Source organism: Thermobia domestica, chromosome 2 (genome assembly GCF_964235325.1).
Source record: "Thermobia domestica chromosome 2, izTheDome1.hap1.1, whole genome shotgun sequence".
NCBI classification, from domain to species: domain Eukaryota; kingdom Metazoa; phylum Arthropoda; class Insecta; order Zygentoma; family Lepismatidae; genus Thermobia; species Thermobia domestica.
Window position 1 is genome coordinate 265,115,236 of NC_137455.1, and position 23,880 is coordinate 265,139,115.

General features: G+C 34.5%; 1 protein-coding gene across 2 annotated transcripts in view; it reads right to left on the reverse strand.

Moving 5' to 3' along the window:
• Nucleotides 1–5,434: 5,434 nt before the first annotated feature.
• The window catches only part of LOC145678468 (uncharacterized), a 38,621-nt gene continuing 20,175 nt past the window's right edge, over nucleotides 5,435–23,880 (reverse strand). For both annotated transcript variants that reach the window (XM_081748634.1, XM_081748635.1), the window contains exons 2-3: nucleotides 15,054–16,043; nucleotides 5,435–6,526 (exon numbers count right to left, since the gene is read on the reverse strand). In XM_081748634.1, the coding sequence (XP_081604760.1) occupies nucleotides 5,521–6,526; nucleotides 15,054–15,919 (1,872 nt within the window). In that variant the 5' untranslated portion in view covers nucleotides 15,920–16,043 and the 3' untranslated portion in view covers nucleotides 5,435–5,520. The remainder of the gene's footprint in view (nucleotides 6,527–15,053; nucleotides 16,044–23,880) is intronic.

The following is a 23,880-nucleotide window of genomic DNA, read 5'->3' on the forward strand; positions in this document are numbered from 1 at the left end:
ATTCCGAATTTTTGCTTAGAAGTGAATTATTTGGACATAACCCGTTATTGTTGACCATAACGCCAAACAAATTATTATACAAAATAAGAATATTACTACAAATCCAGAACTATATGAGGAGTTTCGAAAATCAACAGTTTACTGGGGGTCAGAAGGGATTAAATTTGCAGTCTCGCGGTCAACAGCCTCTTATCAAATCGTCTGTCCGAACAACAAACCTTAAAACGTAGATGTGGATCCAATGGCCAATTATGATCTGGTGCTTGCAGCATGATTCTGAAAAGGGTAACGTAACTATTTCACCTGATTTCTATAAGAAATTTCCTAGTTTAAAGGAACATATTGTTAACCTTGTTAATAAGTATGGGAATGTAACATCTGATAGTCTAGGGAAAATAAGATTTTAAATATCAAATTCAGATAATCGATAACTCTTCTTGTACACTACAAACCTTACCAATTACCTAAGGATAAATTAATTGAAGTGGGGAAAAATATTTATAAGTTACTTGATAAGGGCGTAGTTGAAGAAGTATAATCATCTCCATTTGCATCGTCTTGTTTTTAGTTAACAAAGATAAATTGAAAAGGCTTATTATAAACTATGGTGATATTAGCAAGAATAATTATTAATGCTTTCCGAAGTCCGCAGGTGGCTGCATACATTGCTAACTTTAGAAAACAAATTGGATATAAAATCGGCTTTTAATCAATGTCGACTTAGGGATGATAGTAAAGGCTATTCACATTTGCAACTCAACATAGATTACTCAGATATAAGTGCCTCCCAATGGAGTTTATCAACAGAGGATTTACATTACGTAGTTTGATTCAAGAGATGTTTACGGATATTGAGTTGATTTGGGGTTTAACGTCCCATTCAGGCTGAGACAGGATCTACTTATTAAGGTGAAATCTGAACCACATGAGCTCCCGCCGGAATCGAACCCGGGTCTCCCACATTGTCACAATATTTTGGGAATAATTTCTCACATCAAAATAAGAAAAATTCATAAGGACCTGTGGTAGGAAATGTAAAGAGTCATAGTTATAGAGTGACAAAACTTGAAAAAATGAACTTTAAAGTTGCATAGTTCCACTACTACAGGACCGATCGTAGTTGGATCATCACTGAGGAACTAGTATGGGAACTATCCAAATATCACTATTTCGGAACCTTTAGTACTCGTACTATCATTTTTAGAGAAAAATTACTGTGAAGTACTGGAACATTCTTAAACATTGATATTTGGAAAGTTCACATACCAGTTCCTCAGTGATGTCTTGACCCGACTGAGATAGATCCCATAGTAACCTAGTGGAGCTATGAACTATTAAACTTTACTTATTTCACATATTCGACACCCTACAACTCCGAAATTATCCAGTTTTAAGCACAGGTCCGTATGAACTTTTTTCCTATTTTGATGAGAGGAATCTATTCCCAAAATACTGACACATTTTTGTCACACCCTGTATATAATGAGCTAGTCCACAAGGATGGCAGAAAAACATAAGGAAAACCTTAAGCAATTATTGGAGAAGCTTAAGACAATGGGGTATTACTGTATCCCCAGGAAAGATGCCTTTTCCAAACTACAATTAAATATTTGGGATTTGAATTTTCTAACAACAATATGTTTATCGAAACCTTTCAAATGGGGAGAACAGGTAGGCAATATTTTAGCGCAAGTAACGGAAGCTTTTACGAATCATGTTATATTAAATGTGCCTGTTTTGAATAGTAGTTTTGTTGTGCATGTCGATTCTTCCTTCAAGCGTATAGCTGTATTTTGAGTCAATGTACAGAAAATGGGTTACTACGTTCAGTTTATTTTCATTCTAAAATGATTCCTGAAGCCTAGTAAAGTATCTGATTTTGAAATGAATTCGCTGATTACAGTGCTTCATACACTTGAAAAAAGGTACAGAAAATATGAAACCTTAATTTATATTAAAGCAAATTTTAATTTCAGGTGGTACATCTACGCAGTAAAGTCAATCAAATTGTTGATTTTTTTTTTCAGTAGGATATAGAACTATTTAAATTGAGCCAGTTTGTAATTGTTTAAGAACTTAAATTATATAAAGGAAAGCATTTTTTTTTTTTTTTTTTTTTTTTTTGTAAACTATGCTAACTTCTGACGTTTGCTTTTGTTAAATGAGCCATTGGCTCAATTACAGCGAGACGATACTAGGATAAAATACATAGTCGAGAAAATGAAAAGAAATTGTTAATTGTTATTTGTTGAAAGATTTAATTATGAAGAGATCAAACTATAGTTTATAAGGTACTTAAAGCTATTGTTCCTGAAAGACTTCAAGGAACTATTACTGAATATTTCAACAATGAGATTGTAGGAGGTTGTCACCAAGCATTTCATAAATTGCTAGTAAAATTGAACAGATTCGTGTCTACGCGAAACAGTGTGACATATCAGAGTTGTACGGACAGGAATACCAAATAAGCTGGAGGATATTACTCTGCTGTTACCACTCAGTCAAATAACGTTTCGTATTTGAACGTAGCCAGGAGGTGGCCTACTTGTTATGGATATAATTATATATATGTAATTATGGATTCTGCTATTTGGCTACTATTTCTAATGCCAGTCACAAATATTACCTCAAAAATAATTTGTGATAAATTATGCTATTGTTATGAATTCTGTAATAAGGTGCTTCATGACAGCGCTAGTTATGTTTGTAGGCATTACTTTAAATATTTTATATACAGTGTAAGAGTAAAGGATATTAAGACTTCATCCTATAATCCTTCTAATGATATTACAGACAGGGAAATTTGCATGTTACGGCTATATTGAAATCTTACATTAATAGATGCAAAGGAAATGGGCCCAACTGACAGACAAGTACAATTTACTATTGAAGCAAGTCAAAGTAGGCTGACAGGGAAAACTCCAAGCAAAATTTATTTTAGAAGGATTTGTGATATTGGAATTTAAAGAAATGAAGCAACCAAAGAAAAACTTACTGAAATAACCGTTAAAAGTATTGATAAGAGCTGGAAGAGCTGAGAAAGCTTATATAATAGAAAAGGATTCTGACTAAGCTAAATGTTGTGGATTAGTATTTGTTACGAAAACGATGAAAGTTTCTCTAGGCAATAACTGTAATCCTAAGTTCGCAATCCAATCTGCGGGGCCCTATAAAATCTTAAATTATTCAACATCAAGTACTGTTTGGTTTGCATTAGTAAAAGACTTGTATTCGAATAAAAAGGCATATAATGTTTAAGAAATATATATTTACTCATACTGCTCCAACAAATGTAACTTGATGTAACCATCTAGCTTAAAGAAAGTAATTATTATGCAAATATTCTGTGTTTCATGCTCGCAGTAGATAAATATCTAACGCAGGAAAGAAAACTCCGGAATCCTCCCATCTGTAATTGTAATCCTTATGTTGAACAAAATTGGTCAAATTGGTCTGTGTTACTTTGTTGCAATATTTCTATTCCTTCATGAGTAATTATCTAGAGATTTACAATAATACTATATTACGATCTTCAAGAAATATAAAGTAAAAGGACACTTAATCTTGTTATGTTAAAAATTAAATTTTATTGTTATTAATGTTAATTTTTTTGCGGAAGTTGGTTAAGTTTATAGGTAAAGATAAGTACTGATTCTGTGCAATTATTATTAAAGTAGGAGAAAAGGGGTTTATGCCTTTTAATATCCCGTTAAGATACGTTTGTGATAATGTGTATTAATGCACATTTGTCAATGTTATACAGGGTGTCCATAAAGTCTGGGTACATGGGAAAAAACACATTTTAGTCAATTTAATGCTAATGAATAATGTTTTCAACATTATTTCCGTGCTGTTTAATGAATAGTTTGATGCACTTTGCAAGATTAAGTTGAACTCGACAAAATAGATCTGAATTGCCGTCGATTTCAGCACACTGACTAGTAATGCATACTGTCAGGTGGTTTAAATTTCTAATCTTCATCGAGTATACTTTGTTTCAGCACACCTCAGAAAAAGAAATCAAGAGGAGAAAGGTCTGGCGAACGAGGAGACCACTCCACATGATCTCCCAATCCAGTAAGGAAAACTGTCATTCAACCAATTTAACAGCTGCAGCAAAATGGACTGGGGCCCCATCATACTGAAATCAGTCTGGAAATCCCTCACCCAAACGCTCAATTTGAGGCATCAATTTGTCTCTCAACAGGTTCAGATAAGTCTCACCCGTTACATGTTCATCAAAGAAGAAAGGTTCTAGCATATAAGCTTTCCACAAACTACACCACACCACCACTTTTTGGCGGCCCTGCTGTATGGACGGGTTCATCCAATGTGGATTACCTTGAGGCCAGTATCGAAGATTTTGTTTATTCACTTCACCATTGACATAAAACACAGCTTCATAGCTGAACACAAAGTATTTATAAAATTGATATTTTCATCCAATTTATCTGCAAACCATTCACAAAAACAAATTATTAGAATTCCCTATGTACCCAGACTTTATGGACAGGCTGTATTACTAAATATAGTGTTCAATGCGTGTGACTGAAAAGATTCTACCTGTATATTTTCCAAAAAGTGGCCCCACATTCTTAATTTAAACCTTTTTCTTGAAGCTGAAAAGCTAGTGCGAAAAGTATTTTTATATCTGTACTGAATCGTTCTGACCAATGTGACCCAACCTAAGTCATGCCATTCATTACAAAAACACTACATATATGCAACTCACCACGAAGTTTTAGAATTGGTAGGTGGATTAGAATGCAATGAGGTCTAAGAGTGTTCGTACTTTGTCCCAACATAGATTGACCTTTAGACATCACGGAGGAGTTTCCTCAAAGAATGAAAATGAATAGGTCAAACATGATGCTTATTCCTTTACTTCCGGCATTTCGTTTCCGCTGAACAATTGCCTTTTGCTAGTTTTTATTTTAATTTCCAAAACAAAAGAACTTTAAAGAATTAATATACCAAAGGTAAGGACGATAACGAAAAATATTGCACGAAAATAAAAGTCAATCCTATATTGACCTAGTTTCTTTGCCTTGCAACTGTTTAGAACCGGAAATGTTACTTTTGGATACTTGCACTTTAATTGCCACCGGAGGACGAAATAGCTTAACAGCCCATTAAAGACTGACAAAACATGGAAGTTCAGAGGCAACTTGAAAGGATAATTATGCTACATAGGGCTGCTCTCGATAATTTTCTTAATCTCCGGACAGTACTTTCTGCGGAAAGCAACCCATTAGTATCAATATTACAACAGAATTTTCATGATCATTTAACTAGACACAAACCTCAAAATACTGACACTGGTATGATTTTTTTTTTTTTTTTTTTTTAATCAACTGACTGATTTATGTAACAAGTTGCGAGAATAAAAATCCTCATTTTGGGAAAAAACAAATCATATAATAATAAAGGCAAATCTACAAAACTTCCTCATTTTAATACCCCTATGAACTCCAACAAACACCAACAATATTGAAACAATAATTAAGATTTACAAATTCACTATACATCTTGATGTTGCGTCCTCGTATGTCTTAAAAACTGACTTTTCTGCGTGAAGCCTTCACCACAAAATTCACAACAGAATACTTTCTCCTGTGTATGAATCCTTCGGTGCCGAATCAGCATGAACCGTTCACAATAAGATTTCTCGCAATAATCACAACGGAAGGGGGCATTGGTTATGTGTGTTCGCGCATGCTGAACAAGATAGTTTCGTTGTGCAAATGATTTTCCACATTGGTCACAGGAATAACTTGAACCTTCATTTGTGTGAATTCTCTCATGACGCAACAAATGGCTTCTGTCTGAGAAAGATTTTGGGCAGTAACTACAATGAAATGGAGTTTCTCCTGTGTGAGATCGGACATGCCTTTGGAGATGACTTTTGCCTGGAAAAACTTTCCCACAAAGTTCGCAAGTGTAATTTCCCGTGTGGATCTTCTCATGTTGTCTAAGAGTATCTTTGTCGGCATATGTTTTCCAACACCGTTTACAAGTAAAATCGCAATCCATCATCGTGTGACTAAGAAGATGCCTCTTCAAGCTGTTTTTCTGAACAAACGGTTTCTTACAGAATATACATGCGTACGGGACTTCAGATTGGTCCGTTTCTGAGCGGAAGTGAACTTTCCGGTGCTGACTGAGGCCTTTGCGCCAAGCAAATCTTTTGCCACATTGTGTGCATTCAAATGGTTTGTCTTCCCCATGAAACTTCTTGTGATCAGTGAGATCACATTTCTTTGAAAAAGTTTTCTCGCATAGGTCACACGGATATTGGCCAGTACTTCCGTGCACAGCTTTATGCCCATTCAACTGAAAAATTGTTTGGAAAGACCTCCCACACTTTGTACACGTCAATGAATCACCTGCATCATGGTTCTTGATATGGGCTTTCAGGTAACAGTTCTTTGAAAATGTCCGATTGCATAGGTAACAGGCGTATCGCCTACTCTTTCCATTTCCAGATGAAGTTCTATTTTCACCACATTGGTTGAACGTCTCCCAGCTGAAATAAAAAAAAAGATTTTTTTATTTTCTTAAGCCTTAAATAATGGGTAACACTAAACTTTAATGATAAAATATAGATCATTATTTATTGTTATCAAATATGAAACCATAAGTATTTGCTACGAACTCTACAGGATACATGTTAATGAATTTAACAAGCTCTAACAGTGTGTCTATTGGAGTCGACTTGGATATTTCCAGTATTTCCAGTGTCCTGAAGAAAGAAAAAAAATGGCTGAGCAAAACAATATATTCACATTAAAAAGCTACATACGTGTTAGTTGGCAAAACTGTAATACGTATATAGTTTCTTAATGTGAATATATTGTTTTGCTCAGCAAATAGTTTGTTTGTGTTTAGGTATATACAAAGCAAAGCTCATGGGGGAAAAAAATCCAGTATCCTACGGTAAACTCAAAAATAAAAAACGTGGGTGTTACATACAACTGTACCTTGTGATTAAGTCAGTAAAATATATTGGAAAAGCAGTCCCCAACATTCTATCAGAAAGAACGTACAGAAACTAGTGTGTTAAAATGGATGGAAGAAAAACAACATGGAGTAAATGTCTCCTGGACGTTATTTCCTCTAGACTGCCTGTCGTAGTCCGCAGCCACCTTTCACATGTTGCTCTCCACTCACCCTTCACAACTAATCATTTCACCATCCGGTCCCCGTATTACATACATTTAGCATTTTTTCCCATTCGTATTACATTTGCTACAGTGTAAACATTAAAAGAAAGTGCAGTAAAAATGTTCTTGTTAAAATATTTTCCCACAAACCAAATAGATCTGGAAAAAATAATGATGTAAGTATATGAAAGTCAAAAACCAGGTCGGTATGAAAATAGAACTGGTGATGGCAAAAACAAGAAAGCCCCAGATCGCAGAAGAATGTGTCTCTGAGGGGGCATTTTAACATCAAGTTCAGGATTCTTTGATGCCAAAGTTAAGGTCATATTTTATAAATTATTCATTTTCTTTCTCGAACTAGCCACTTCTTCTGTGGTCGGCCAGTTCTATCACCACCCACACTTATATGATGGGACTAAGGGCCTAAAAAGAATTCTTAAATTTCTCCGGCATTACACAGTGGTTTCCAGTACATTTTCAATATTTTCAATATTTTCAGTATCGGCACTAAGTTCCAATATTTCAAGTATTAGTAGGCGCCCTAACCTTGTATCCCAAAAGAATATTTCTTCTTTTATATTATTTCGACCCTCTCTGGGGTGTTCCTAAGTAACACCTCTCGTGTTGTTACTTTTCTTGCATATTCATCCACGAGGCCAACATTCTTGAAACATCAAAATTACGAATCTGGTTAAACACTAATAACTTTTTGTGTGGTATTAGAACGTCACATATCTTCACTTTTAAGGAACGTGTACCACTAATAAATGTTAGAAACAATGTAAAAACTCTCGAACACGTATGTTCCTCCAACTCTACTGCTCAAATTTAATTCTATTTACATATATTTTCCCACGTATCCACATCCGCATGTTGAAATAACTTCTCTTTGAAAATTTGTGTTACTATCTTTGGTTAGTTTTGGAAATTAAAGGTTATAATAATCTGTCGCAATATCACTTAGTGCTAATCATTTTGCTCTTTCAGTAGTCTGTGCTTCGGAGAAAAACTGCTCGTGCTCAGAGAAAAATGACCTTAGAGAAAAGAACCATATTTAATTTGTGCACAGCAGAAAACATTTTGAAATATTTTATACCGATATCAATGAGTAGAGGCACGAGTTTTTCGCAATGCACGATAAAACGAAATGCGTCAGAATTAATTAATTTTCAGTTTCTTGACGTTTTATGATATTCTATGTGTATTTTCATTGGTTCCCGTTGTGCGATAAAACGCAAAATTTTAAAAATACGTTTTCATTAATTTAAAACCGCTAGTTTACCGCTGACGGAACGGTAGAACGTGGCATGAACGATGTATTTTGGGAGATTTGGACATGGCTATAGAGAACATGTTGCGCGTTAACTATCACCATCGCAGCTGGATGGGGAGTTTCAAAGTAATGATCGAAGTTTGTTGTAAATGCACTTACATATGTGTGGCTTCCAACAAGTAATGCCAATTGTGAGAGGGTTTTTCTTTTTCATGTATGGGCTGATGATGAGTGACAAACGTACAACAATGAAGTAGAAAATTGTGAAAACATGTAATGTTTATGTTTAATGCTTAAATGTAACTTTGGTGTGTGTTTTCAGAAGACAGCAAAACTTTCCTACTTGTAATAAGTTTAGTTACTGATTTTCGTTCAGTTTGATTTAATATATATATATATAATTTTCTGGAAGTGAAATTGACAATGTCAAGTAAATATTCAGTGTATTTTATTTTTATATTTTACAGTGATCTATAAAAATATTATATCTATAAAATATAACGGTTTATTTTTATAGTGATCTGTGAATAAAACGAAGAATAGTAAAAAATGTCGGGAATTCTTTTTCACAAGAGCTACAAAATGCGAAACTTTATTTGGAAAATGCGACAAAACGCGAAATATGAAAAATGAAACGCGAAATTTTCAAATTCTTAGTACGAAACTCTCGTGCCCCTATCAATGAGAAATAAAAAATATTAATATTTTAGACTTTTTGGTTAGTTGTTTTATAAGAGAATAATGTTTTTATGTAAATAGGACTCAACTTGCACAATAGATTTGGACGAACATTTGTACGAAGTTTCTTACTGCAGTTTATGTTATTTTTCTAGATAATTATTTATACCACTTAGACGCTTAAAATTCATTTTTCAAGGACACAATACCAAAAGAGGAGATGTGTGAGGTTCTACAAACTACACAAAAAAGTAATTTGTGTTTTAATAGATTTTTATTTTGATGTTTCAAGTGTTCTCATTTTATGTGGATAAATATCCAAGGAAAGGAACAGCAGCAAGAAAGTAGCTGCTTTTTGGAAGGTCGAAGTTATATAAAAGAAGACACAATCTTCCTGGATACAGGGTTAGCTTATTTCATTTATGATGCTATACGATTCAATGTCCAATCACTTAGTCAACAGGTGTTATTTCTAAATCTAAAATTCGTTTAAAGAGTAACGTACAATCCACTATAACTCGGTAATGGCACTCACCAGAGAAATGAAATTTTGTAGGTAAACTATTGGTCCTTCGCTACCTAACATATACCTATATCTCTCAACCAGTGAAAACGAACCAGCTATTGAGGAACTCATCCAAAAAGTCAGGAACATTAACACAAGATAAGTCATTGAGCACACAAGTATCTGTTAACCTACAATATCAAAAAGGCAAGAGAATTACCACAAGACAGGAGCATTTTCAAAAGACAGGTCATGAAGCACACAGATATGGCAAAACAATGTGTGTTAACGCTAATACAATGACTGAGGTATAGAAAAATGTATGTTTCCACGGCTACTGACAAAGAATAAAATGCAATCAGGACGAACAAGCGTAATGACATTCTGCAAAGTTTTTCTGAAGATTACCCAGAATGCTCTTATAAAATCACTCATAGGATGAAAAATGACTAAAGGCTCATCTCCGTGGGAAACAGTTCCGAGAAGACAACGAACTTTATTGTGTATGTGAAACGAGTGGGCATTAGTGTCATTAAAACAAAGATGGCTGCAGTGCAGTGATACATATGGGTCGTACATTAAGTAAAATGGTTCTACCTACAAAATTTCATTTTTCTGATGCTTACCATTACCGAGTTACAGTGGATTGTACAGTACTTTTGACCAACCTTTGTACTTAGGGCCCTTCCTGTCCTTTTTCCTTACATTTTTGTAAATACGCTTTCAACTACGAAAAGCAGCAATTCCGAAAATCAGGTCATTAACACTAACAAAATGCTATCAAATATTTTTATACTATTATTGTAGATATTTCATGTAATGAATAAATTTCACGGTCCCAAAAACTGACGTCGTATTTTGGGTCTACACACACGAGTAAACTGGAACTATTTTTCGGTTTATCTAACAGTATCTATCAATAGAGTAAAATGGTTTAAGTTCGCCATCCTTGGTTCTGATAGTATGCAAATATCTTAATATTAATTAAATAGCCTATCAAGGTACTCTTCAATAAACCACCACTTCGACAATCAATTTTCAATTTTATGATAAAATTAGAATTTCACAACTAAATTATTCCTTCACATATAATACAATATTAATCTTCCGTAATCAAGCACAATTTCTCTTCCACAAACTTCGTTTTAAAAAAAAAATAAAAAAATAAAAAGTTTTCATAAAACAACTACTAAATATACGTACTTCTCTTCTATTATCTGTCATTTTGTACGAAGTATATAGTCGCCAACACCGTTTTGCTACAATTAATTCTAAAATAAGATTCTGGTACTCAAATAAATGCCCATGTTTCTTCTCCAACTTGCTGCACAAACCTGCCCAAAAATGTTTTCGTTTTGTTGCAGCATGTATTGTCACCTAGTCTCACGATAGTATTATCAGCCTAAGTTCTATTACCAATACTATCAGACTTGCCCTTGGCCTTGTAAAATTTCCTTGTTTGATGCGCTGCCTTGTAAGTGGTTTTCCTTTTCTTCTTACCTTTTTATCTCCTATCAACAGATGAACTCTCGGTTTATCAAGTAATACCTCAACACAGAGGATCCATTTCCATCGGAATAATTTGAAATTGTTGTTTACCTAAGATACTCTACCTTTCCACTTTCTATCATGCTCGATATGATTGCCAGAAATGTGGGCCACTGCACTATATTGTAGTCTCCACCGCAGCAGACATCCTTGCAGTCGCACCCTCCCTCTCAAGCTTTCCAGAACCCATTTAGCGTGCGAACCCGACTTAATGAAAAGCGTTGATTGAGAAGTCCAAAAGCACAATGATACATAGTAGTCTGTACTCTTAGTGGGAATTTCTTGCACTATTTAACATGGATATCAATTGCAGCTGCCATGCGTCAACAGAAAATCAGTGATGTTTTGATCACGTAATTTGTACCTTTATTCTGGTACATTCCCACACGATGAGTATCATCTCCATACAATGCTAATATGTCTGTGTAATTCAAGGATTAGGACACGTTCTTGGTAATAAACAGCACTGATTTTCACTCACATTTTTATCTTTTCACCTTATGAATTTTGAGCGTCCCTCTACAGTAACAACCATAGAACCTTTCGAGAAACTTTCTTTGCATTAACGCACACAAGTTATGTCGGTTTTATTCATGAACACCTCTGTACGTATTGGCCCGAGCTTCTTCACCGTCACTTCCATGCAGATTCACGCTTCGCCCACTGTTCCAAAAAATTCCAGTGGTCAGAAATTAGGTGACACTCGTACTGCCTTCCGCCCTTGCTCGTTCACTCCGCGATGTGTCGTAGTGTTAACGTATTCACGCTGGCCTTACGAACTGTTTCAGCCTCAATCTGTTGTGTATTGCACAATTCACTGCCGATTTGGTTACATATAATTGTTTGGCCATAATACATTGTGGTAATGGATTCCAACAGTCGTTCATATGTTGGAGTGTCAGTGTGCTGAGATTCACCGAAGCCCTCTTTAGATGCAATTTCGTTAGTGGTGTGGGTTGAGGAAGGGACTGGTGTGCACATGTTTAATAACAGCAACTACAGCTCGTCCCACCACAAAGCCACTCCCGACAAGGTTTAACTATGCAGGAAATGTTAAAATTTGCACCGAAAAGAGCCATCACGTGCCCTTCCCAAAAGCGATTCTTTCGGTGACGTTTTGCTCATCATAATACCTTTACTCTATTAAACATCCGAGAGACTGATACCTGTGTGCGTATAGTATTGTTCTTTGTGAAAACCGGTTTGATAGGCGTCGTTTACAAGTTGTTGTGATGAAAGCTGATTAGCCTCTGCATGGAACTATTGTCTGATAATGTCAGAAATTTCTTCATTGTAGTCTGAGTAACCTCTTCGATTTTCTTCATCTGCTTATGTGTTGTATTTCTCATCTTGCCAGGTTCGAAATTCATTTTTAATACACATCTGTTCCGATTTGATCTTCCTTTTACTTCCACGGTAATTCTACTAATATGATGTACTTTGCTTCTCTTTGTAATGCATACTTTCACTCTGGGGGATGGTGTTCTTGTCTTGCACCCATGCATAATTGAAAAAGATACGAAGGGCAAATGTATGCAAACCGTCCTTCTTTCTGCAAAGGAAACATGTTTCCTTATTTGCTTTGTAACTTAATAGATAGTGTGGACAATGATTAAAACGTTATTCCCCTGCCATATAACAGATTACTAACTTTCCGAAATCACATACAATACCCTCCCACAAACTTTGTTACTGTAAACGTAACAGAGGATTAAAGTGTAGTACAGGATTTACACTTAATTGGAGAGGACACATTCCTTGACCTTTCTAGGCTTTACAAGTCACAATTTACAAGGCCAGGACTTCCAGGGCTATACATAATATAAAAAGGAACTACATTTTTCCCGACTAAGGGATTCTTCATCTATTATGCATGTACCTATATATAGTGTAGGCAGAGAAATTTTGCAAAATAAACTAATTATTTATAAAACATCCCCTACCAAATAGTCAAGTAAGGAAAAAGACGAATGGGATCTGAGAACTGAAAATCCGCACTTAAAATTCTCTGACTTCCGCACTTAAAATTCTTAAACCAAATCATTAATTTATTTCATAGCCAAAGGCCTCTTGATCTCTAAATTGATTGTAAATCGGTGGAGACTTGATAGTAAATCAATGACCGGTGGGAACAACTTATTTTAATTTGTTAACCATTGTAACTTAAATTTTCTGATGCTTTACAAATTCAAAGTTTAGCCCTCATCTAGTATGATTATGACGTCAAAGCTAGTGGCCTTCAATGTCAGGTCGCATGCTATATCTGTATGTTGTCACTGTGCTGTATCTTTTTCTGTGTGTTGTCACTTACACAAGAAGGGAAGCAATAAATACGTTCAACGTAATTTTACGACATGTTTGCGTTATAAACTAAGGCCTCATAGACAGCTCTAGAGAATTTTGTCCTTTCTCCATTTCCACCCTACAAACAACAATATATATGTATACTCATGTCCAAAATTATTGTCGCATGTCTATAAATATGTTGTTATAAGAATATAATTTGATAACGAAATGAAATGAAAATGAAATCTTTAAGTTTTACGTCCCACGGATATGCCGGTTAGGCTAATGCAGACGGTGATGATGAGAGATGAGCGAAATGGTGGAATGAAGGAAATTGGAGGAAACGGAAGAACCCTGAGAAAACCCACGAGCACGATGTTTGTACACCACAAAGTCCACACGGCACGAACTGGGATCGAACCAGGGACCCCAAGCACCGGAGGTGAACGCTCTACCATTGAGCCACCGCGGCCCCCAATTTGATAACGAATTCGCCCGGTATTTCTTATAATGTTAGCAGCATATGTATAATCGACAAAGACATGGATGTGGCAAATTTCATAACTAAGAACTAAGAACAACACACACAACAATAAAACGCTAAGAACAATTAAGAACAATAAAACGAAAATAAAACTTTCTTGTCCATTCAGCACATTTTGTTTCATTCTAATTTTCGTATTTACAATATTTTTCCTATGATATTTACCACAAATATACATTTCCCGATTATACACATAGTATCAGTATTAAAAGTACCCTGCAAAATCATTATCAAATTATATTCTTATAAGATCACAGTTATAGATATGTGACAATCATTTTGGACATGAGTGTACTTTTTGTACAATGACTAGGGATAAAAGTACATTGAATCTGAACAACATGTGATCCCACCACAAATGGAATACAAATTACACACACTACAATATGTATGCTAATAACTCTACTATTAAGAAGTCACGTCTTGACTGTGATCTATGAACTGCTTAATACTACAAAGATTAATAATGCAAGCATTTCTCGAATAATGATAATTAAAAACATGGAATAAGCTGTAAAGTATTTAGTTAGCACTAAATTTGCGATTCATAGCAATTTTTTACATTAACCATGTTAATACACGCTTATATTTTAGTATACAAAGCACACATTGGGATCTGGCAGACCCCGGAGTATTTGAATGATTTTAATAATTCCAAATAAACCCAAATGAACTGCAGAAGGCACACGTAAGAAACGCCTCGCAATATTACAGCATAGATTTGGAAGATTTAGCACATAAATGAATTATGTATAAGGTGTTCGGAAACTGAGACTGGAAAATTAATTTACACCTTTCGTTCATCACTCTGGTAAAATTATTTCACTGTATAAAGGTTGAACATAATCGGGGTTCTGCAGATTCCAGTGTGTTTCTGACGGTTTAACTCTAAACAGAAATGATTCACGGAACACTTCCTTGCGATCCGAAATGAAGTGAGAAAACAATTACAATAAAATAAGCATATTCATGCTACTATTATTTAAATCGTGAATCTACGTATGAATGCAAGAGTTTACTTTCCACTTATGTAGTTTATAAACAAAGATAACTAACCTGGAAGCCGAAACGACGATCATTGGTTCTAAGCTACATTCTTCAACATTCGGAAACCCTTCCTCATTCTGAAGTTCCTCCTCATTCCGAAATTCTTCCTGTTCCACTTTCACCTCAACTTTCAACTCCTCATCTCTCACTGGTAAGCTATCAGTATTTACAAAACAAGTTCTTTCTAATTGGTCTGTCTCCCTTGAACTACTTTCAACCCTTGCAGTTGTCGAATGTGAAGTACTATTCGCATCTGACACAACAGATGTTTTGTTGCTCTGCCTTATCAAGTCATTATCCCTTAAGGAATTAACTACTGATGAATCATTCTGGGAATTTTCACTAAGTTCAGCTGCCTTATTTCCTCGGTCTGTCACAACGTTCATTATCAACGCAGGGTCACATTCAACAACCACCTCACAGGACTCACTATCTGTAGTTTTATTATCGATATTGTTCTTTGAATCATTGCTCTCAATCACGTTTATTTTATTATCGATATTGTTCTTTGAATCATTGCTCTCAATCACGTTTATTTTATTATCGATATTGTTCTTTGAATCATTGCTCTCAATCACGTTTATTTGACTGCTAGTATCAGGAAATTCTCTTAATTTATTGTTCATGCTTGGAAGATGTATTGTCTCTTTTTCTTCATCCTCTGGAGAATCCATTCTTTTTACGTTTAAAGTAAGCGTGAATAAATGAAAAAATTGCACGTACCATGTACGAACATATTGTAATGTCCTTATTATCAAAGAAAATGTAATTATCATCAGGAAGCTGAAGATATATATTGATAAGACATAGCACAAGTCCTCAATTTCATGAGTTGGATCGGAGTTTCTAAAAATATTCCATATAGCAAAATCCATGAAAGATGTTCCGATATTCTTATTACTGCCATTGTAGTCATATACTACTAAGCATAGGACTTAGCCAGACCAAAGTTCTCCAAGAACACCTGAGTTGCACTGTTCTTTCCACTACCGGAACAACCTACAATAAGAAAAACAATAAATAAATTTACAGTAAATGACTAAAAAAAATAAAATAAAATAAAAATAAGAAAATTACATATCGTTTAATTATTTCAACATTCTATATTCCTGAACGTTTTATTACCTTAAGGCATTAAAAAAAGAGAATGAGAAATAGATTGAAAACAATACAAATATGCTATTTATCAATATGATAACAATTCCGTAACTTTCTTTGATAAAGCTTGTTGACACTGCAAATAATAATAATAATAATAATAATAATAATAATAATAATAATAATAATAATAATAATAATAATAATAATAATAATAATAATAATAATAATAATAATAATAATTATTATTATTATTATTATTATTATTATTATTATTATTATTATTATTATTATTATTATTATTATTTTAAGATTCCATAATTATGCTCCTTGGTTAAGGATGAACAGAAAATCCTTTAGAAAAGGAAGAACCTTCAGAAAAGTAGAGACACAATGTTGCCCACGACAAACTCGCGTGGCCTTGAATCGAATCAGGCACCTAATTACAAGAACAACGTGAGAATCCATGGGGTGGGAGGAGGGAATTAAAAATTGATTGGTAAAATTAAAAGCTATCAGACAAAAGTAGTGGATAAAAGACGGAGGGGGGGAGGGTTGGGTGAGGCACGATTGGTTGCTATCAGAAACAGACCATGTTATGTGTACCTATAAATATTTGTATTTTATAAGACTTGTCAAATGGGGTGTTTTTTTTTTTTCTATTTAGGTCATTTTTCAATTATTTTGATCATCTTTTACTGTTTATTCTTATGTACAAGAATATCAATTAATCTACAGGTATCTTGTTCTTATAAAATTAAAATGTTGTTTATTTATCCATTCATCAGTTTGACTGATTTAAAGCATTTCCGGTCTTCGGCCTGGGAAGATTTGTGCAGTGGAAAAAACTGAAAGCGCAACAGAGGAAACACAAAATTCACAGTATTCTCATCAAAAACGACTCGATCGAATTAAACCATTTTTGATACAAATACGTGCATTTGACATACTCAATTATCGCGGATCCCTTACTTGAAAAGTCCATGGTCACCTCTATAAATCGAAAACGGTGACACGTAAACGGCCATAGAATTTCAATCAAGCTTTTGTTTACATTTTCACCCGTCGCCATTTTACACAGGGTTGTCGTAGAAAGTCGAGATTTGCTCTATCTTCTTTCATTTAACAACAGCTTTCAAACGATATGCTATTTAACCTCTCTTGCCATTTGAAACTTTTTAGTTGGACCCCACCTGGGACCCTGGGACAAGACGTTTTAACATAAATCGTTGTACTTTGAAAATAATACCACACTTCCTTTCCTGCTTTCACGTTTGTCTCATCGTTTCCGATTTATATGTGTGGCCGTGGACTTTTCAATTAAGTTTTTGTTTACATTTCGACCCACTGCTATTTTGCACATTGTTGTCGTAGAGAGTCGAGACTTGCTCCATTTTCTTTCATTTTACAACAGCTTTCAAACGATGTGCTACTTAACCCCCCTTGCCATTTGAAAATTTTGAGTCGGACCCCGTCTGGGACCCTGGGGCAAAATTATTTTATCCCAAAAAGTGTGTTCTTGAAAATGATGGGATGTGTGTTCGCCGAGTTTTCCATTTACTCAACTGTTTCTGAACAAATGACCCGATTCAAACTATTCTGTCTGGTAATTTTTTGTAGCTTTTGCATTACAAGATATGTTGTAACTCACGATATCCTGCTCGGTGGCACGTATAACTTTGGGATTCGTCTAGTTATAACATATCAAATGCAAACACAATTGTCTCGTTCGGTTCTCAGCGGAGCAACTTCGTGACCCTCCCTTGTGAGGTCCTATCCGCCCTCTCGTTGTTCATCCGTTGTCTGAAACTGTATCTAGAAAATTCTAAAGTAAGCGAAATCTCTTCGTTCATTTCATGTGTAGAGTTTATGAAATCAACTGTCAATTCGGGCACTGCAACTGTTCTGAGTACTTGCTTAACACCTATTCTGCATACACAACAACAAAAGTAAACTGAGTAAAGATTTGAAAGCGATTATTGGTGTACCAATAAACAGTTTTTAATATAATTAATGCTATTAGAACTAACCTACATCAACGAACTCTGCTCAAGAAAGTGAACTCAGCTAACGGCAAAGAAAATTTCAACAAGGGTTATCTTCAATTTTAGTTAAAAGGAATCTATTTTATGAAATTCAGTTTTCGATATAGGAATTAGTATCTAAAGAGATGAAAACCGCAGGATTACTTATTATTCTGGATTCAGTTTTTGTGGAGGTTAACAATCTTGCGATTTTTTTTTTAAATGTAATTTCACATTTACATCGCCTCACTGTTCACCAATTCTCAGCTTAACCATCAACAGTATTTCTTTACATTTGTATTTGAAGTTGCCGATTAAAAAACAAGCACTTACTTACATTTGAAATCGTCTTAAAATTTTAAATTCAAGAGTTTTTAAAATCTCATAATTACTAAATCGAAATTCTCCGACTTTTCCACGTTTGTTGCCACCCTGCTATTATGATCATCCTGTGAATGAAGCACTTGGTCAAACTGCATAATCATTTTATTTGGAAGAAAAACGGGACTGTTTTCGTCAGAGCGCTAACAGGAAAGACACTACCACTATAACTATTGCAGGAAAAAGTGTGAAAAGATACATACCCACAGTATTAAAGGAACTTTCCCCATAAGTAAGAAGGAAATTCAATATTCTACACTGGAAAATCAAAATTTTATGCACTACGACCTAAGTGGTGCCACACCCATTTATAGATGTCTGTTTATATGTGTATTTTGTCAATCTTGAGCTTTGCATGATAACTTTTAAGAGTTTACTTGAAAACGTTACATAGGAAACTTTAGTTGGACGTGTTAAGTCGTTAGTAGTTTGTGATGTGCAATGAGAGACTTGTTTGTTTCAGGAATGTGATGACTGCCCTAGAAAGGGAGGATTCGCCTTACAGACACTTGGTGCAGAAAACACAGCAAATGACTCTCTCTGATTCAACATAGGAGGAAATTAACTCCTTAAGAAAACTTGTCATTGATACCTTAATTGACGAACTTAAGAAATGGACAGCGAAGGCACTAACGTACCAGCATCTCAAGAAAATACAACACCCTGCAGAAGTGAAGATACTCAGGAAGTTGAAAGTTGTGTCGAACTTGTCATAGAATCTGCAGAAAAGAGCGAGTGGACATGGAAACAGAGACGGCTACACTAGAGCGAGCAACTTTGCTCTCAATAGTGACAATGCCAAAATTTGAATTTAAGACATCCTTGACTAAATCAACATAATTCAGAACACCATAATTGAAAGGACAGTTAGGTAGGGTATGGATGGAACTCGAATTGCAGCCATCTCCTCGTGGTGAGCTCTAAGCAGTTTTTTTTAAAAAAAAACTGCAAAATCATTATGAAAATAAAATGTATACGATCACTCACATTAACGAATTAAAAACATGACCTCACACAACTAAAATAAAGTACTTAGACGCTATAGAAATTTAAAAAAAAAAAAAAAGTAATCTGTATATTTCTTGCGTAAAGGTAAATTTTTGTCTCTTTCTTTCTTTTTTTATTTTATTTATTTATTTATTTTTTTTTTTTTTTTAAATTTAGGCCGTTTGCGCGAACTGAAGATCCAAAGTGTGATTATTTTCGTTATTTTCCCATTGACTAGCACGAAAATATGCAACTTTTAAACCTTATTAGAATTCGGTACTTAAAAATCTGATTTTTTCGCATAAAGATTTTTTTTCTTTTAAACTTTAGGCCATTTGTGCGAACTGAAGATCCAAGTATGATTTTTTTCCCGTTATTTTTCCACTGATTAGCATGCAAATACACAACTTTTGAGCCTTATTAGAATTCGATACTCGAAAATTTGATTTTTTCGCTCCACCCTACTGTTTATCTGAGCGTATGGTTTCCCCAAGGCTATAGAATATATAACCACCATCATGGTTTACTCATCCTGAAGGTTTCTGGATTTTTAACAAGAGGAATTCAACATATCATTACGTAGCTCTCTCTTTAAAACACCTATGGAACACATCTAAGGTAAGTCAAGCACAACTGCACAGCAACCATGAGTGAGTGGTTGGCTTTTGCGCTTCTATCGGAAAGTCAGGGAGTCAATCCCGAATTCGACCATTCTGTTTAAAAGTTTTTCTCGATTCCATTTTTAAATGTAGAGATACTGCGTGTACTGAGATTCCTAGCCGACTTCCTTTCTTATTGATTTAAATCATTGTTATTATTAAATACCAGCAGTGACGGATTTGCGAAGGGGATTAGGGTGAGGAACAGTGACAACTAAGGGGGGCAAACGGGGCTTGTGCCCCGGGCGACGGATTGGGGGGCGCAAAATTGGACAAATATTTATTTTCACTATACAGCAAGGAAAGGAGTTTTAGCAAACTTAATATCATAAAAAGTACTTCAGAAATATAGTAACTCACCAACCTTAGGTTTATACCATAGACCACAAGTTAGCTCCAAAGCTATCTTTTGAGGACACTGTAAAAAGTTTTGTAGCCAAAAGATCTCGGGAAGTTAAATTTTAGTTCCAGCTTTTTGTGCTTTCATTTAACTTACATTGATTTAAGAGATTTGCAAGATGTCCAAGTATAATACTCGAGACAACAGCCTGACTGTTTGTCATAATTAAATATTCTATTCCAAAGCAACAGATTCTTAATTCATTCTACATATACGCACATCCCGATATAATTCCAAAAACATTGTGATTTGGATTCCAAAAACATTGGACAAGAATATCTCAAGCATGCTCCTCACAGATTATATGGCAATCAAATACTAATTAGTCTGGTGTTTTATCTTGTACTAAAAATTAAATTAAGTACTGCAATTTTGAAATCAAGCTTTACCACTTGAAAAAACTGGAATAGGAGAATGTGTGATGCCAAGGTGTAGTCGGGGAGCGTTTTAATTTGGTTGGCCAAGGCAGTGGAGGCGGCGCTAAGGCGAGTTCTTGCTCCGGGCGACAACTACTCTACTTGTGTCACTGGTGAGGTGGTGTCTTTCGGACTGAAGCCTGTTCCCCGAAATTACGGAATTTCTAAAACAAACGAAATATAAGTTACGCCCCTTTACTCATAAAATTCACACTCCATTCAAATAAAAATTAGGAATTTTTAGAAAAACTAAACATTAATTAGAAAAACTCCTCCCAAAATACTTTTCTAAATCCGCCACTGATTATTAGTATGAAACGGTTTTCAAGATTGTATTCGGAAGATTATTGCTGAATATACAACGAAACGAAATATTAGTTATCCCTGTACTGATAATCTTCAAGCTCGTCCCAAATAAAAGTTAGGGATTTTTAGAAAAAACGAAATTAATCAGAGATGCCTCTCTTAAAATACTTTTCTAAATCCGCTACTTATTATTTGTATAAAATGGCTTATAAATAAATATATAGATGTATTCAAGGTTGTATCCGGAAGATTATTGTTAAATCATTGCAAAGCTACAGTATAACAAATGTGGAAGTATGCTCTGACGGATATATTGAAAAACAGAAGCTAGAGTACTAAGCTCGAAGAAATGAAACACGAATGACTAAAAACGACATCTAGAGAAGAAGAAGAAAAAAAAAGTCGATAACTCAGAAGTTAAAATCAAGTTAAATAGCCTCTAAAATTGCCCTCAAATATTACGTACTTTATGTTTACTTTAATTCATAAAATATGTGCTCTATCCATCATGATGATGAATTCCAAAGCGAAATATGGCATTTAGGTCATAAAATCTTATTTAACTATATATACTTATTTAACTATACTATAAGAAAGCTATTTAGATAGAAAAATCATGAGAATAAAAAAAAAGCCAAAATTTCCGTTCTTTTCCCAAAAAAGCCGGCTTTTATGTGAAAAAAATCGATTTAAAAAAGCCGGCTTTTTATTGCATCTCTAATGTACTACAAAACTAGACATGCAAGGGCTCGGAAAAAACCGGCTTTTTTGAAAAAAAACTCGTTTTTTTCTGCTTCGCTTTTTTGCTTGGGAAATTTTGGACTTTTTTTGAAAATTTTGCTTTAAACTGATAAAGCAGACTTTGTTTCAATTCTCTACAACAACAACAAAAAACCTTTAATTAGTGCTTGATGCAGATAATAATATGAAACCTCGAAAATAAACCATGAATTTCAAAAAGATTTTTTAAAATTCTTAACATATTTACATTATGAATTCCAAAGGATTAACCAATGTATGTAATAATATTTTAACCTCTTATATACAATAAGTACTTTAAAAAAGTGATACACAAATAACTAGCAAAATTGTATGTAGTATTTTTACTTCAAAATATCACACACCCTCTTTTTGAAGCAAAATAAAGAAAAACCGAGAAATCTGCACATCAAGAGTTTCGTTTCAGGTGGTTCTAACATTCTTGAAATTTTTCAGTTAAGTTTTAACTTTTATACGCATAGTATGAATATTTCGAACAAATTTTTCACTGACTGATCACATACGTAATAATCTGTTACCACCTATCAGGTGCTTCGGATCTGAAAAATCGGTAAAGCTCCAAACTCTGTAATACACTGTTCCTTAAGCTTGTTCAGAATCGGGAAAGTATCGAATTTTCTGTTCATGGATCATATACGTAATAGACGGTTTATCTGAGCGTACGGTTTCCTAGGCCGTAGAATATATAACCATCATCACGGTTTACCCAGTCCTGAAGGTTTCCGAATTTTTAACAAGAAAATTCAACATATCGTTACGAAACTTTTATTTTATTTTATTTTATTTATTTATTTATTTTTCAAAAAAGAAAAACTGGAATACATTTAAAAAGAGTGGAAGAATCAATCACTGTCCCAATTCACAAGAAAGACGATAAAATTGATTGTAATAATTATCGAGACATTTCTCTTAACATTCTATTAATAAGATTGACCCCATACGCAGATGAAATTATTGGAGATTATCAGGGTGGATTTAGTCGAAATCGACCAGATATTTACCATTCGACAAATACTAAAAAAAAGAAATGGGAATATATTAACCAGTACATCCTGTTTATTGATTTTAGAAAGGCTTACAACTCGGTTAGGAGGGAAACATTGTACAACATTCTTACAGAATTTGGAATACCGAAAAAGCTAGATCTATTAAGTGTTTAAATGAATCCCAGAGTAAAGTCCGAGTAGAAAAATGCGAGCTTCCACGTCGAGATTGGCCTGAAACAAGGATACGCGTTATCGCCGTTATTATTCAGCTTTGTTCCGGAGTACGCTATAAGAAAAATTGATGATAGGAACTACAGCCTAGAGTTGAATGGCATTCACCAGGTTATGGTGTATGCTGATGATGTAAATCTGATAGAAAAATCGGAAGAAATGCAGAGAACTTATTAAACGCTTGCAGGGACATGAATAAATGCAGAGAAATCTAAATACAAGGAAGTTCACAAGGAACTTAATACGGCAAATTACGAATGCGTTAAAATAACAATTAATACTTTCGACACAGTGGATGCTTTCAAATATCTTGGATCATTATTATCAGACCAAAATCATACCCACAAAGAAATTAAATGTCGACTGAAATCAGGAAATTCTTGTTATTATTCAGTTCAAAATATTTTGTCGTCGCGAATTCTGTCAAGGAAATTAAAGTTTAAAATATATAAAATGATAATCATGCCTGTTATGCTTTATGGGTCTAAGAGTCTCAGGTGGGCAGATCATGTAGCCAGAATGGAAGAAAGTAGGAATAGTGATGGGCAGTGGGAATATTACCGGTGGG